The sequence below is a fragment of the Hippoglossus hippoglossus genome, chromosome 20 (assembly GCF_009819705.1).
Source record: "Hippoglossus hippoglossus isolate fHipHip1 chromosome 20, fHipHip1.pri, whole genome shotgun sequence".
Classification (NCBI taxonomy): domain Eukaryota; kingdom Metazoa; phylum Chordata; class Actinopteri; order Pleuronectiformes; family Pleuronectidae; genus Hippoglossus; species Hippoglossus hippoglossus.
In genome coordinates, this window is record NC_047170.1 from 17452382 (window position 1) to 17465791 (window position 13410).

At 45.1% G+C, this 13410-nt stretch overlaps 1 protein-coding gene across 6 annotated transcripts in view; it reads left to right on the forward strand.

The window, feature by feature from the left end:
* dpp6a (dipeptidyl-peptidase 6a) overlaps positions 1–13410 on the forward strand; it is a 168678-nt gene that overhangs the window by 140470 nt on the left and 14798 nt on the right. For all 6 annotated transcript variants that reach the window (XM_034572946.1, XM_034572949.1, XM_034572950.1 and 3 more), the window contains 5 exons: positions 683–777; positions 1207–1281; positions 2581–2633; positions 3854–3935; positions 8616–8736. In XM_034572946.1, coding sequence (XP_034428837.1) covers positions 683–777; positions 1207–1281; positions 2581–2633; positions 3854–3935; positions 8616–8736 — 426 coding nt within the window. The remainder of the gene's footprint in view (positions 1–682; positions 778–1206; positions 1282–2580; positions 2634–3853; positions 3936–8615; positions 8737–13410) is intronic.

Here is a 13410-nt window from a genome sequence, read left to right on the forward strand (position 1 = left end):
CTGAAAAGGTCAACACCCTCTGAATAAAGGTGGGCAGCCTCCCGCCATAGCAACTTCTGGCAAGTGTGCGCTCATTTCATATCTCTACTGAATCCAAACCCCTAAACCACCATCGTCTACCATTCAGAGACGTATCCTCTCCTGCCCCTTTTAATTGAATTATGTTGCCAATGCATGGACACCTAATAACTTCATTAACATTGAATTCTTTGGTTTTTTTCCTACTACGCTGTAAGCTACAGAACTATGCAACATTTCCAAATGTAGAATATTTTGTTTTGAAACCAGACTTTTAATCCGAAGAGCAAAAGACAAACGATATCTAACCTTCTGAGCAGCAAACCAGAAGATTCACTGTTTCACTCGTGACTAATCAGATCTCGGGGCCGAGTCTCTGACATGCAAGATGGTTTCTTTCCCTCCGTCTCTCTAATGTCACTGAGTTACATTTGTTCTGCACATGTTCAGTGACCAGGATTCCTCTCTAAAAAGCGTTATTAATTCTTAATTAACGTGCTGTGACTGTCAGAGGGCAGCGAGTCCGTCTGACCCACAACTTTGAGTTAAATTGGATCCTGCAAACCTGTTTGTGTTGAGTAACGTGGAGTTCAGAGTCTTTCACTGCAGATTAAAAGATGGTTTTATTGACATTATCTCTGTCTGTGTTTCTTCCATCTCCCAGGTTATGAGCTGTTGTACCGTAACCGTGACGGCGACGTCGTCAAGTACAACGTTGACACCGATGAAAAGACAATACTGGTTCACAACAAAAAGTTTGTAAGTCTTTTCTCTTCTTTACTCACGATCACAGGAAGAATTGACCATGAATTAAATAAAAAACTTTTCTTATTACATCAGCAAATCAAAGCACCCACAGCTCTTTTCTTTATTTTTATTACAAAGCTTAATGGAATGATCCATTATTGCTGTAAAATGTAAACTGCGTAGTTTAACACTCGGGGCTCGGTTGTGTGGGGAGACTGTGGAGATGGAGATGTGGCGTCAGCGCCGCAGCAGCTGGGCTGACGCCACACAACATTATGTCCGCCATCAAATCACCGAGCCCCAGTGCAGAGATTAATGCAACTCCCATTTGCTTCGGGAGCCGAGCAATCCGTCAAACGCAGTCACTTAATGAGTAGTTTAATGAAAAAAATACCACGCATGGTTAAAGGTCTCATCTTTTTTGTCTCCTCTGCTTCTCAGGAAATGTACAAAGCCAGCAAGTATGAGGTGTCGCCCGACATGAGGCATGTGCTGCTGGCCTACAACGTCGCACCGGTGAGCTTCTCATTTGTTTGCTTGTTTTTTGAATTAGCAGGCTGACAGCTAAATATGTCAGCCGCCTCCACTGGGGGCGGGGGTGGCTGTGATTATGGGCATCGTAGTGAGGCGAAGGCGGGAGGGAGGGAGGGAGGGAGGGAGGGAGGGAGGAGAAAGTAATCACGGCGGGGTGTGACGGCCTGCCGCACACCGCCGCCTGTCAGCAATGGCAGCGGGGGCCAGCACAGCCGAGTGGAACTGTAGCGAGGGGGGGGGGGGACGCAGAAACACAAACAGACCCCTCGGCACTGCCTCGCACGCAGGGAGACGAGATCGACAGCAGGAACAGGAAGTATTGGCTGGGAATCTGTCATTTCTGTGCAATTCCACGTGAGGTTCCCCGTAACTGCACCAGCTCTACCTCAGAGCATCTCTGCTCATGGTGCAGGTAGATCAGGTTCATTGAATCGTTTCTCTGACTGATGTCATGAAGCTCGGTGCCATGTCGCTGGCGTGCGAAGGATGTAACCTTGTGTGACTGTCTGAGATGAAGAGGGACATATTACTACACACTGGAGACGTCTGGTGTGTTGCGCTGCACGTGTTTGCGTTTCTTATTCCGTCCGAAGCTCCGTCACCTTGATAGATGACAGTCGTTCCCCCTTCACACGTGCACGTTCACATGCAGCGCGCCCCTCTATAACATGCAGAACGGATCCCTGTTTGTTATAGATACAGTCAGAGCGTACTAACGCCTTGAGCCTTTGAATATGAATGTGTGTCTGACGATCGGTGACTTAATGTGTTCCTGCACTGCTCATGAAACACTGATGTGAAACACACATGCAGAAAAACATCTGTCAGTAGCTGTTAATAGACACTTGAAGTTCAGATCATAGAAAAACATCCTGAATCTTTAAATAAAAATACAATTTGATTGTAACCTTTTCTTTAGCTCTCTATGGTTTATGAATAGACTCTAACTGTCATTATAATGTTCTGTTACTAGGGTCTGATTTTATATTAACAACTAACTCGAAGCGCTTTACCCTTCAAGTTACATTCCTCCAGTCACACACACACACACATTCATCCAGTGCTTCTATATGCAGCACTTCCTCTATCGCACGTCATTCACATCCATGTCTTGCCCAAAGACACTTGGACAGTTGGAGCCAGGGATCAAACCACTGACCTTTTACAGTTAGTGGACAGTTCTCCCGAGCCAGAGCCACCCAGGGCAATGCCTTAGTATTTCATGTGAGTGCGTTGTGCAGTGTTATCTTTCCCTGATGTGATTCCTCTCTGCACTTCCAGGTGTACCAGTATTCCTACACAGCGTTCTACATCATCTGCAGCTTGGAGACTCCGTAAGTAGGCGACAGGGCCGTTTACACTCTGCCTCGTCCTCTCCCCCTGCAGTATCTCACCTGACCTCACTGCCGGGGACTCATTCCCACCTGTTCTCACTCCCACCTCCCGCAAAGCACCGAGGGCAGCTCCAGAACCTGCACTGATTCTATCGCTGGAAGTAGAAAGTGATCTATGACCTGGCAGCAAGAGTCGCAATCCTGCACGTCCGTCCTCTCAGATAACGAGACACTCTCAGATGCCTATTCACAATCAGATGCAAAACTATCTCATTAGACAGACGCCCAGCAGACAGACATGTTTAACTTGAGAACAGGGCTCTAACGTCACTCCCCCGTCTGTCGCCGCTGGATAGTTAAAATGTCAAGAGAGAGGAAGAGCTATTAGTGAAACATGACAAGTTTCCACTCTTAGCTGCATTTTACATCCTCTCTCCTCAAGTCTTACGGCGCCGCTCCTCTTAACGACGCAAAGGACACGAGCAAACAATAAAGGCAAAGTCAAACGCAAATAAAAACAAGGCGATCGTAAAGACAAACAATAAGCTCATCAAAAGCAGAAGATTAAAAAGTTTAAAAGTGATGGGAAGATGGGAAGGTAAACTGTAAGAAGTGTATTATGCATGCATGAGAGTTATGAATGTTTTTAAAGGGGATCTGATGTCTAATCTTAGTTTACACAAGAAAAATCATTATCGCATTTGATTTATACTATAAAGCCCAACTCACTTTTTCAAAAGCCAGGGATTTGTATAAATCTGTATCCGAGACCAACTGGGTGATGCTCATGTTGTTCTTAAAGTAGCCACCTCACTTATTTCCCTTTAAAATAAACAGTACAAACCAGGTCACAGTACCACAGCACAGTCAGCAGCTCGCCTGCTCAAATCTATTTGTGTGCTGCCACCCAGTGGTTCGGTGCCAAACCTCCGTCCACAGCCGATGACCTCGTTCATCCTCGGCTCCAGACAGAGACACGGAGGCAGTGGCACCTTTAATTCTGCAGCCTGCACGGCACAGCACTTTTCCCAATGAGTCGAGATGACACTGTTACCGAGTGTTGGTATTTATAGACACACTTAAACCTTTGTTCCCAGATGCTCTACACTTGTTCTCCTGCCGCCGTGGTGCTTGAGGTGCACGCTCACCGTGTGTGTGTCTGTGTCTGTGTCTGTGTCTGCTACCTGATATCATTGTTTCCCCTCGTCTGTGCACTTCAGGGAGACGTGGAACTTGAACCCTCCAGAGGTGCGAAACGCTCAGCTGCAGTACGCGGGCTGGGGGCCCCAGGGTCAGCAACTGGTAAGAACGGCAATTCCCTCAAAGTCACTGGCTCATCTCCTGCATGCTGAGGCATCATATTTCACGCTTGGATGTATAAAATATATATATATACTTGAGCAATTTGAACGCAATGGAAACTTTGGAAGTCTTTGATGTGAAACATAAGGAACCAATTTAAAAACTTGGTACACACAACTTGCATAACTGGGGTAGGTCCAGCTTCAAACTGGTTTCATCCCTGTTTGACTAAAGCTCCTTCCCAGCTGATCAAAAAACCCACTGACACCTACTAACATCTGGCTTGTGTCTGCGATGCTAATGGGTTAAATCGGTGTTCGCTCCCGGGTCAAATTACTCTGCAGTGATGGAACCCTGACACCCAGTCTGTCATTCTGGTGTAAGAGGGTTATAATACACATGTTTATGCCCCCCCCCCCAGTGTGTGAAGTCCCTCAGTTTCTGTGTTCAGTCACTTATACGCAGATGATGCATCGATCTATTTCTCCGCCAAACTAAACAATCCCAGTCTCTCCACAGTTAATTTGCCGCCGCCAAAAACTAGATGTCTCGATTTTTTCCTTCATTCTAAACTGAAGTTATTCTAATCGGACCTGATAACTAAGAATCTTGGTTTAGTCTCTTACACTTAACTTCAGTCAAGCCGCTCTAAATCAATTACACTTGGTTCAAAATGCAGCTGCCAGAACATTAACTCGAACCAGCCGTTCCTCCCACATTACCCGTGTTCTGACATCGCTCCACTGGCTTCCTGGCACCGCACGACCTTGCCCCCCCCCCCCAATTACATTTCTGTTCTCTTCGTTTCTTATTCCAATTCTCAACCAGTGAGATCCTAAAAACTCAAGCCTCTGGTCCAGCTGTAAAACTAAAGGTGATCGTTGCCTCTCACTCTGAAATCATCTTTCCTGATCCAAACGACTTTCTGAATCTTTGAACTGTTTTTTTATAGGAAGGCTTTTTAAAGACGTCTGTACTCGTCTTTGTTTTAGTTTGTTTTTACTTGTTCGTTAATTTATATGAAGCATTTCTACGTCAACAAGACATTCATTGGTCTATTGTTTGTTTCCACGTGAGTAATTTACTGTATTCAATCTTTTTTTTTAGTTTTGTTTCCCTCTCCAACAACTCCTGAGAGAAATACTTTAAACAGCTTTTGCTAAAACTTGTCCCACACTTGTCATCTGCTGGCGGGCAGGTAGCGCTGCAGCTGGGAATGACATTGATGAGGGAAGTGAGAGTTAAACCAGAGCAGTAAAGTTGCTGGCTGTAAAATCAAAACAATAAAGTGAAAGATGCTAAAATGCACCACAGCGCTTAAGGGAGCCACAAAAAATCTCTATTGGTTTGACTCCTTTCAAGTGCAAGTGGTGATTTGATCCATCGCTATCGTGAAAACGGGGATTGGAGAAGATTTAAGGGTTTATTGTTTTGTTTGTGTTTCCAGTTATGTTCAGATGGCAAAGTCAGTTTTTATGCAGGTGCCTTGTCACCCAGGACGGTTTGTCCTTCAAGACCTGGCTGGAAACACAGCTGCTTCCTGGAAGAGACGGTCAAGCCCCCGATACTTCAGAACTAATGGTGCATTCAGGTGCTCTCTGTCAAACCAAAGAGTCGGACGTCTCAGTAAATACACGGCTGATTATGTGTCAGTGGTATAAAGTGGTATTGTAATACCTGAGGTTACTGTTTGTTTCACTTAAACAGAAAAGTGACAACTGGCCAACAATGCACCAAGTTAAGGGGAAATACTTCAATATAACTTTAATTAGTCTTTGTTAAATGTGCCAACAAGAACAAAAAAGTCAAGTTTAGCCCTGATTTCCTTTAATTAGCTCCTCTTTGGATTTTTCACTGTTCCACATCATTTAATAGATTGACCAGTGATTGATGAACCTGACAGATACTTGGTCCTGACGACAAATTCTTGACTTTACGAGTCGACCAGGATTACCTGAACGCCCCATCGCTTTTACCAATCGACCAGGGCACAATGGATTATGGGATTATGGAAGTTTTGACCTCAGACAAGATTCAGACAGAACAAGGACCTCGTGCTCGTAGCCGGACCCGGAGTTAATCTTTATTTTGTTCCAGTCAACGGGTCTGGGATAAGTTTGTTGCAAACCCTGCTGTCCCTCGGGGTGCAAAGCCTCCTAATGATTTCCCAGTAAACAAAATTCAAATCAAACGCTGTTGTTTGAATCCCAACGAGCAACCGTCCAACTCCTCCTCGAGATGAGTCACCCTCCGTCTCCATCATCACAGTGGAACTTGGAGCATTAATGAGCTTCAGTCTGTTGGTTCTCGGGGCCGACAGACAGACTGTAAGTGATTACATCCTGCAGCACAATGCTATTAATTACCTGTTATCTCATCAGCGGATTAATTAACGCAGAAGCTGGATTGATATAGCCTCGAGTTTCCCACCGCTCGTCGTGAAGTGGATTCACTCGGAGCAGAGCAGGCGAGTGATGTTAGCGTGCAACTTTTGCAGCAGCTGGTTTCCCCCCCGAAGATCCAGACGTCCTCTGTCGGAGCCTGCGAAGGTTGAAGTGAGAGTCCATCAGATAAAACGAGCTCACGCAGTCGAGCACCTTCACAATTAGACATCTCTGCAGAAACCTGTCCTCCTGTCTCCCTGTCTCCCTGATGCACATACTTACACTCACATATTACAGCTGTCCAGCAACAAGAAGTGATTTGTTACGCATGTTTCTTACATTTTCTTTTTATTCTCGTGGTGGAAAAGTAAATCCTCCGGTGAATAGAAGTTTATTTTTCACTCCCCACTCTCCCTGTAGGCGTCTGCTCTTCAGCACATGGTTGACGCGTATTCACACACATTCAGAGTTGAGCCGCTCAGCCCCAGGAGGCCTCACCCCGGAATCACACCAGAGAGACTTTGTGTGTGTGAGTGTGAGGAACAGGGAGAGAGAAAGAGACTGTGTCTAAATCACTTAGGAGTAAACAGTGTGAACTCTGTGGGTCAAAACTGTGGGAAAATCGGCTTTGTAGCATCATTTCATGGAGACTTAAGCGAGTAAATTAGTCTTTTTACTATAATTAACAAGAACTCAAGAAATAAAGATGTTTCCTTTTGTAAAGTTATCCTCAAATGTTGCCTCTATTATATAAGTCAACATGTAAAACCCTGCCAGTTTGGAACGGGCTCTGTTTCGCCTGTGGTGATGCTGGTTGCAGCTTCTTCCCTAAACTGTAAAAATGACCTGCAGGAGTTAAACTCGACTTTCTGCTGTGGAAGACGTTCACCTGTTTATTCAAGGTTCAGTGACGCTCGGCTCAAGACGCAGAATCCTGAACAGCAGAATCAATCGTTGTCAAGTGTGAAGGTGATAAGATGAACGGTGCTTGAAATATTTAGCCCACACACAGACAGACAGAGACAGACGTTTTGGGAATTATTCAATAGATTATTACTGAAACACAAAATAGAGACGATCTATGGCCTTCAAACTAAAAGACCTGGGGTACTTTAAGGTTGTTTTCTTGGCAAAGCTGCTGCCACGTTCACAGGAGCCAGAAAACCAACGTGTCTCAGGGAACAAGGTGAGAAGCGTGATAGGATGGAACCGGTGCAGCACCTCATGATCCTGGTGCAGTTTCGTTTGCATCTGTGTTGGTTTTTACCGACAAAACCACTAACGTAACAAACTCTCCAGAGTTTGCTCCAACTTTCCTGAGGATAAATGTGGATCCTCCACCTTCCTGCAGAGAACAGGGTATTCTCTCTGTGATGTGGCCTAGATTAGCTTCTCTACCGGGACTCCATCTGCACCGGTGTGACACCAAACCACACGGGCCCACAGCCACCGTCCTTCTCATTGTGACAGATGTGGTGTCACCTTTAGAGACGACATTTGGCTTTATGGTTATTCCTGGTATATGAACGAAATGAATCAGTTTATTCTGCAGGATGGAGTAAAAATATCAACATGCAGCAATGATGAAGCGTTTCAGTGTTGGATTTCCTGCTCTTTCTATCTTTTAGAATTATTTTTTTATTCAATCGCTCTCAAACTGATACCACACTTCCAGCTCGAGGCCGAGACTTTCCACAATCCTTGAGATCCTGAGTGAGCCCTTTTCTGTAATAGCCTGAGATTGATTTCAGCATGGCATTACGGCTGTAACATTTAAAAAATTCCAGCCCCAAGAGCCGCCCTGCCCCAGCGCGCTCACCGTGGCTGCTGCTGATCTATTATTCCGTTGAGTTGACCTTCAGTTATCCTGAAAGCCCTGCAGGGCCTGTGGCGGTTCAGCGTCAAAGTCAGAACGCGGTCCCCAAGGTTCGCCGTCTTATCAGAATTTGAAACGATTTTTTTCCCTCTCTCCTTTGTGCTATTGTCAAAAATGTTGGTTTGCCTTGGATCAGGAGGCGCCATCGCAGACGTGTGCACTGATCTCCTGTGAGCGACAGGTGGAGAAGCGTCACGCCTGTGTGCGTGTTGACCCCGAGGTGGATCTCGCCTGTGATAGCGTGATTTCTGCCTCACTCACACAAATGTCAGTGTCCGTGGGTTCTTAACAACGGAAATGTTGTGTTGTTGAAACTATCTTTCATCCTGGTTTTCAACGTTTAAAGACAGTTGATCTCATATCTTGTGAATCATAATCTGGATTAAAGATAATCTCCTCTTTCTCTCTGCTCCTTGTTAGATCTTCATTTTCGAGAACAACATCTACTACCGCTCGACGGTGGAGAGCCGCTCCATTCGCCTGGTGTCCACTGGGAAGGAGGGCGTCATCTTCAACGGGCTCAGCGACTGGCTCTATGAAGGTAAGGCAGGAAAAACAGCTCAGTAAAAGTGGTTAAAGGTCGAAATCTAAAAACAAACGCACTTATCTCACTTACCAGCTGTGGTATTAAGCTTTTTTTTGTATGTGCCACGGTTTTGAGAGATCTGCCTCTGAAACCGCTCCTGAATGGAATTTTTGTTTGTACAGCTCAAAGCAGGGAACATTTTGAAATAGAAAAAGGAAAATAGCAGCGTGTCTTTGAAGAAACAGCTCGCTCTGGATAATCCACAGCCCAAACGGCAGCCGCGCACCAGACAAAGGCTCCAGCGCACAAAGCTCGGATCGTTCACACTGCATCTGAATGCAAATAATACAAATATATAATTTCCTTATCCTCTCTGATATTTCTGATGTTTCTTATTTACAACTTTAAAATACTGCAGTACCCACTGGATGCATGTTGCAGAGGTTCAAAGTTTAGTTTGATTGAACTTTAGACGCACGATCTGGGTCAGAATCAGTAAAGCACTTGCTGCAGTCCAAGAAAACACAGCCTCTCTCTCTCTCCGTTGGAAATAATGGCCCCGCTCTGCAGTGTTGAAGCAGCAATTTTGGTATAAACACCAGGTAAACCGCTCGGTAAGCAGTTTTCATTGTGGCTGTTTCTCCTGCAGAAAGTAGCTGCAACTTGTTCCTGATCAACTTGGATATTGTCTTAAAAGCCTTAAAAGTCCGTGACAACCTTTGTGTTTCCTTAACAGCAGAAGTCCAGATATGTTCAAATCCTTTCTGCAGTATTCGTCCTGTGCAAACTGTCGTGTGATTTCGTTGAACAGACTTTCTGGCTCATTTTAAATCAAGATGATCGATCTATGGAATCTGTCCTTCCTCTGTCCTTCCTCTGTCCCTCATCACTTGAATCTGACTACTCTTCAGGAGCACAGACACACTCCCCAGCGTCTGCAGCCACGTTAGTATTGTTGGCGCGTTGATTTCCCGCCGGGAAAATTAAAAATGTAAAGTCTGTCAACTCTCCTCTGCTCGACACAGCCCCGGAAAAACAAATGAATGTTCTACATGGCTTGATTTGCATTAATTCCGCGGAGCAGCGTGTTGTGTACCCTCGGATACAGATGTCGTGTTGCTCTCCGAGCGTCAGCGCCACCGATCAAAGCTCACCTGACGGGAGGGGGGGGGGGTGTGCTGTGTTAGCACTCAACCCGATGAATTCACATCCACAGCGCTGGGTTGTGCTCCAGTTTTAAAACACAGAGCGAGAGGGAGATGGTGGAGACTCATCGATGAAGAGATACGAGGAATGGAGGGAGCCTGTGATATAGAACAAGCTGTTAATCCTCAAAACGCCGTAAAACAAAGCATAACTGTTTGATAATGGGAGCGGCTGCCACCTCGGAGGCCTCTCGGGATTTAGAAGTGGTGACCCGGTGGATATCTGAGGTCACCAGTGCACCAGGACCGGAGCCGTGCTTCCTCTGATCGGGCTTTTATTTAACGTTGTCGACCCGCGGCTCCTCTGATCTCTGCGTTAGTCGCGCTGACATTTGAAACCACATCCATCCTTCAAGAGCAGCACCCGTTCTCAGCCATTCGAACATTAATCAGCGTGATATTGCAGCGTCTGACCCCCCCCCCCCCCCCCCCCCCACGACTCGTATTTATGGGCTGCTGAAGGCCTGGTAATTTACACTCATCATTTATGGAGCAGATAAATCTCTCAGCGAGCGATAAAACCCAGAATCAGCTTCGTAATGTTGGGATAAAAAATGAATCGTAGAACAACAGAATGTGTTTATTTCTATACTTCTGCAGATAGTGCGATGCAGGAATCCCTCCAGTCCTCGTTTGCTGTGATAAGAGAACATGTTGTTTTACGTTAATTGACTTCTTGAGATATTTACCCTGAGGAGTCGCAGATAACTCGATTCAAGATGCAAACACAGAGCAGCTCTGACTTGAAACTAGTTTTAGATGTATAGTACTTGATGTTCTATCAGTTTTAGAAACATATCTTCACAGTTACAACTTTGAAAATGCTTCGCAGAGCATGTTTATGGTATTTTTGATACAAAGAACACAATTTTCCACGTCTGATTTATGTTTTTAGTGTATTTTTAGGTCCCGTATGTTGATGTACTATGTCCAGGTGAATGTAATGTAGGCAGTGTTGTGCTGAAAAACCAGTTGCCAGTTTATTGGGTACATGCAATCCTACTGAGTCCTACTGCACCTACCTGAAGGTTATAATGTTCAGATTGTTCCTTTGTGCACAGACCAAGGTCAATAAGAATTGTTTTTCCCACTTTGGTTTGAAAGAACTTGTCTGACCTGCACGTCGCCCTGATCTTGACCCCGAACAGCAACGTAGAGAGGAACTGCATCGCTGGCTGGGAGCCAGACCTCAAGGTTCAGGATCATGCGTCGGTTCTCAATGACGGACGCTCCTGGAGCTGAACTTTGCAGCAACTACAAACCAGAGGAGTTGAGGATGTTGTTCTGGAGCAGCAGGTTAACGCTCAGGGTTTTAAAATGAGACGTTCAAGTGTAAACAGGGTTTAATACTTGTGTGTTCACAAGCAGCTGCTGCTGATGCTGTTTGTTGGTTTGTTTGCTTTCAAGCAAGATTATGCAAAAATCCACTGGACAGATTTCCACAAATGTTGAATGGAAGACAAACCTGTTAAACTTTGGTGTGAATCCGGATCAGGGGACGGATCCAGGAATTTTTTCTTCCCTTTCTTCAACATTTTTGCTGAATTCTCAGGGAATAATTCATGGATCTTGATGGAAATAATCTCATTTCGGGGACTGATATCCATGTGTGTGCAATAAGACGCAGCTGGATATATCTTATTTACTAAAAATCCTTTATCCTCTATTGATGATGCATCACGGTAGAAATAATGTATCGTTAAGCCTCTAAATAGATTTGGCGCCGGCCTGCTGGTGACGCCAGCAGCTGCAGGGGAGTTCAGAAGCTGTGCCAGATTGTGTAATATTTACATTCATCAGTGGGACCGCGGGGCGGACGACTTTCCAAGTAAATGACTCAGACTCTGGCTCTGGCCAAGGTCAAGCTCAGGCTCAGACTGCCGCCGAGGAGAAATTAGGTCCTAAGCTCTTCATGTCGCAGCGCTGCAGATTTGACGCTGAGGGGTGAGAGGTTGGCAAATAATCCTTCCGGTTTGAATATCCTCTGGTTTACATCGCTGTCTTAATCCCTGTTTGTGTGTGTTTGTGTGGCAGGAGCGACAGGGGCAGGGGGAGATGGGAGAGAAGAGAAAAATTAAAAGCTAAATTAAAAAAGAGGAGATGGAGCCAAGAGCCCAGTCGGCTGTGTGTAATAGTCCAGGACGCCTCAGGAGAGTCTCGAGTGTTCTGTCATCTGTCGGCTGTCTGATTATTGAGGCTGCAGAGATACCGACGCATCCTGCAGTGTGACGCAGCCGCAGGAAACAGCTGTTTACTGGGCTCTGGTGCACCGAGATAAAAAAGCCGGCGTGGCTTTGATTTGAGTCATGTTTGCCCCACAGATGTTTGGCTAAATGACTGTTTGCATCGAGAGGCTTGTTTGTAGGTTTGTTTCTGTTTATCGCTGTGTTTGTGTCGGAGGCTGCAGGGCACAGAGCAGCCACCAGAAAGGAAAGATTAATAAAGGGAGTGAAAATGTTGGTTTTAGTTCAGTGTGAATCTGAAACTGTTCCCGAGACACACGGCTGCAAATAGAACTTTTTACTGCATCGAAGCTGAATCGCAAACAGGAAACGGGTTTGGTTAAATTCACTATTAGTTGAAGGTTTGGTATCAATTTCTTTGATTCTGTCAGTGGAGGATACTCCTGAATGAAATATCCTTATCATAACAACATCGTTCAGAACTAATTTATTTTCTTAATTAAAAGCTACACCCTTGATTACCATTAGAAATCATGCGGCAAAAACACTAAAGGAACAGGTCTATAAATCCGTTTTCAGACATGAACTCCTGAGGATGTTTTAATAACGTATTAAAATCTGCTGCGGACATCACGTGTTTTCCTTTACATCTTCACGTGTACGGCTCCTCGTTCTCATTGTGAGATGTTTCTTTTAATTTTGTTTTTGCGTTACACACATCATCAACATCCCCACTCCTTGCGGGGAATCCTGCAGAGGATCTCCTGATGGGTTTTGACAGCAGAATCTCTGGAGAATGTCTGAAACCTTTCACTCAGACATTCGTTGTCCCTTTGGATAACGTCCGAAGATTCTCCTGAGTTCACTGCAGGTCTCAAAGCTGCTTAAGATCCTTTTTTGAAATCCGTCAAACAAATAAATGTCACATGTAAAAAGTTAAGTGTTGCTGCAGCTCTGCTCAAATCTGAAGCAGCAGATTTCTGTGATATCCTGACATTTAGTTTGTGGTGATGTTGAAGCTGCAGAAATCCTGGATCTTGCATTTTCCATAATGCATGAGAGCCTCACAGTCAGGCCAAGGTAACCCTCCACAGCAACAGACATCATACACCTGTTTCAGAAGCCGAGTACGATGCTTTTGTTTAATGCGTAAACTGAACTTCACGTGTAAAATTGTTGTGAAAATACACAAAAGTTTCAGAAAGTTTGTCAGTAGAACTCCTGCTGTGGCTGAATCCTTCCCTGAACTCTGTGTGTGTGTTTTCCTCTTCTGCTTAATCCAGACCTGCGAAAACAACTCA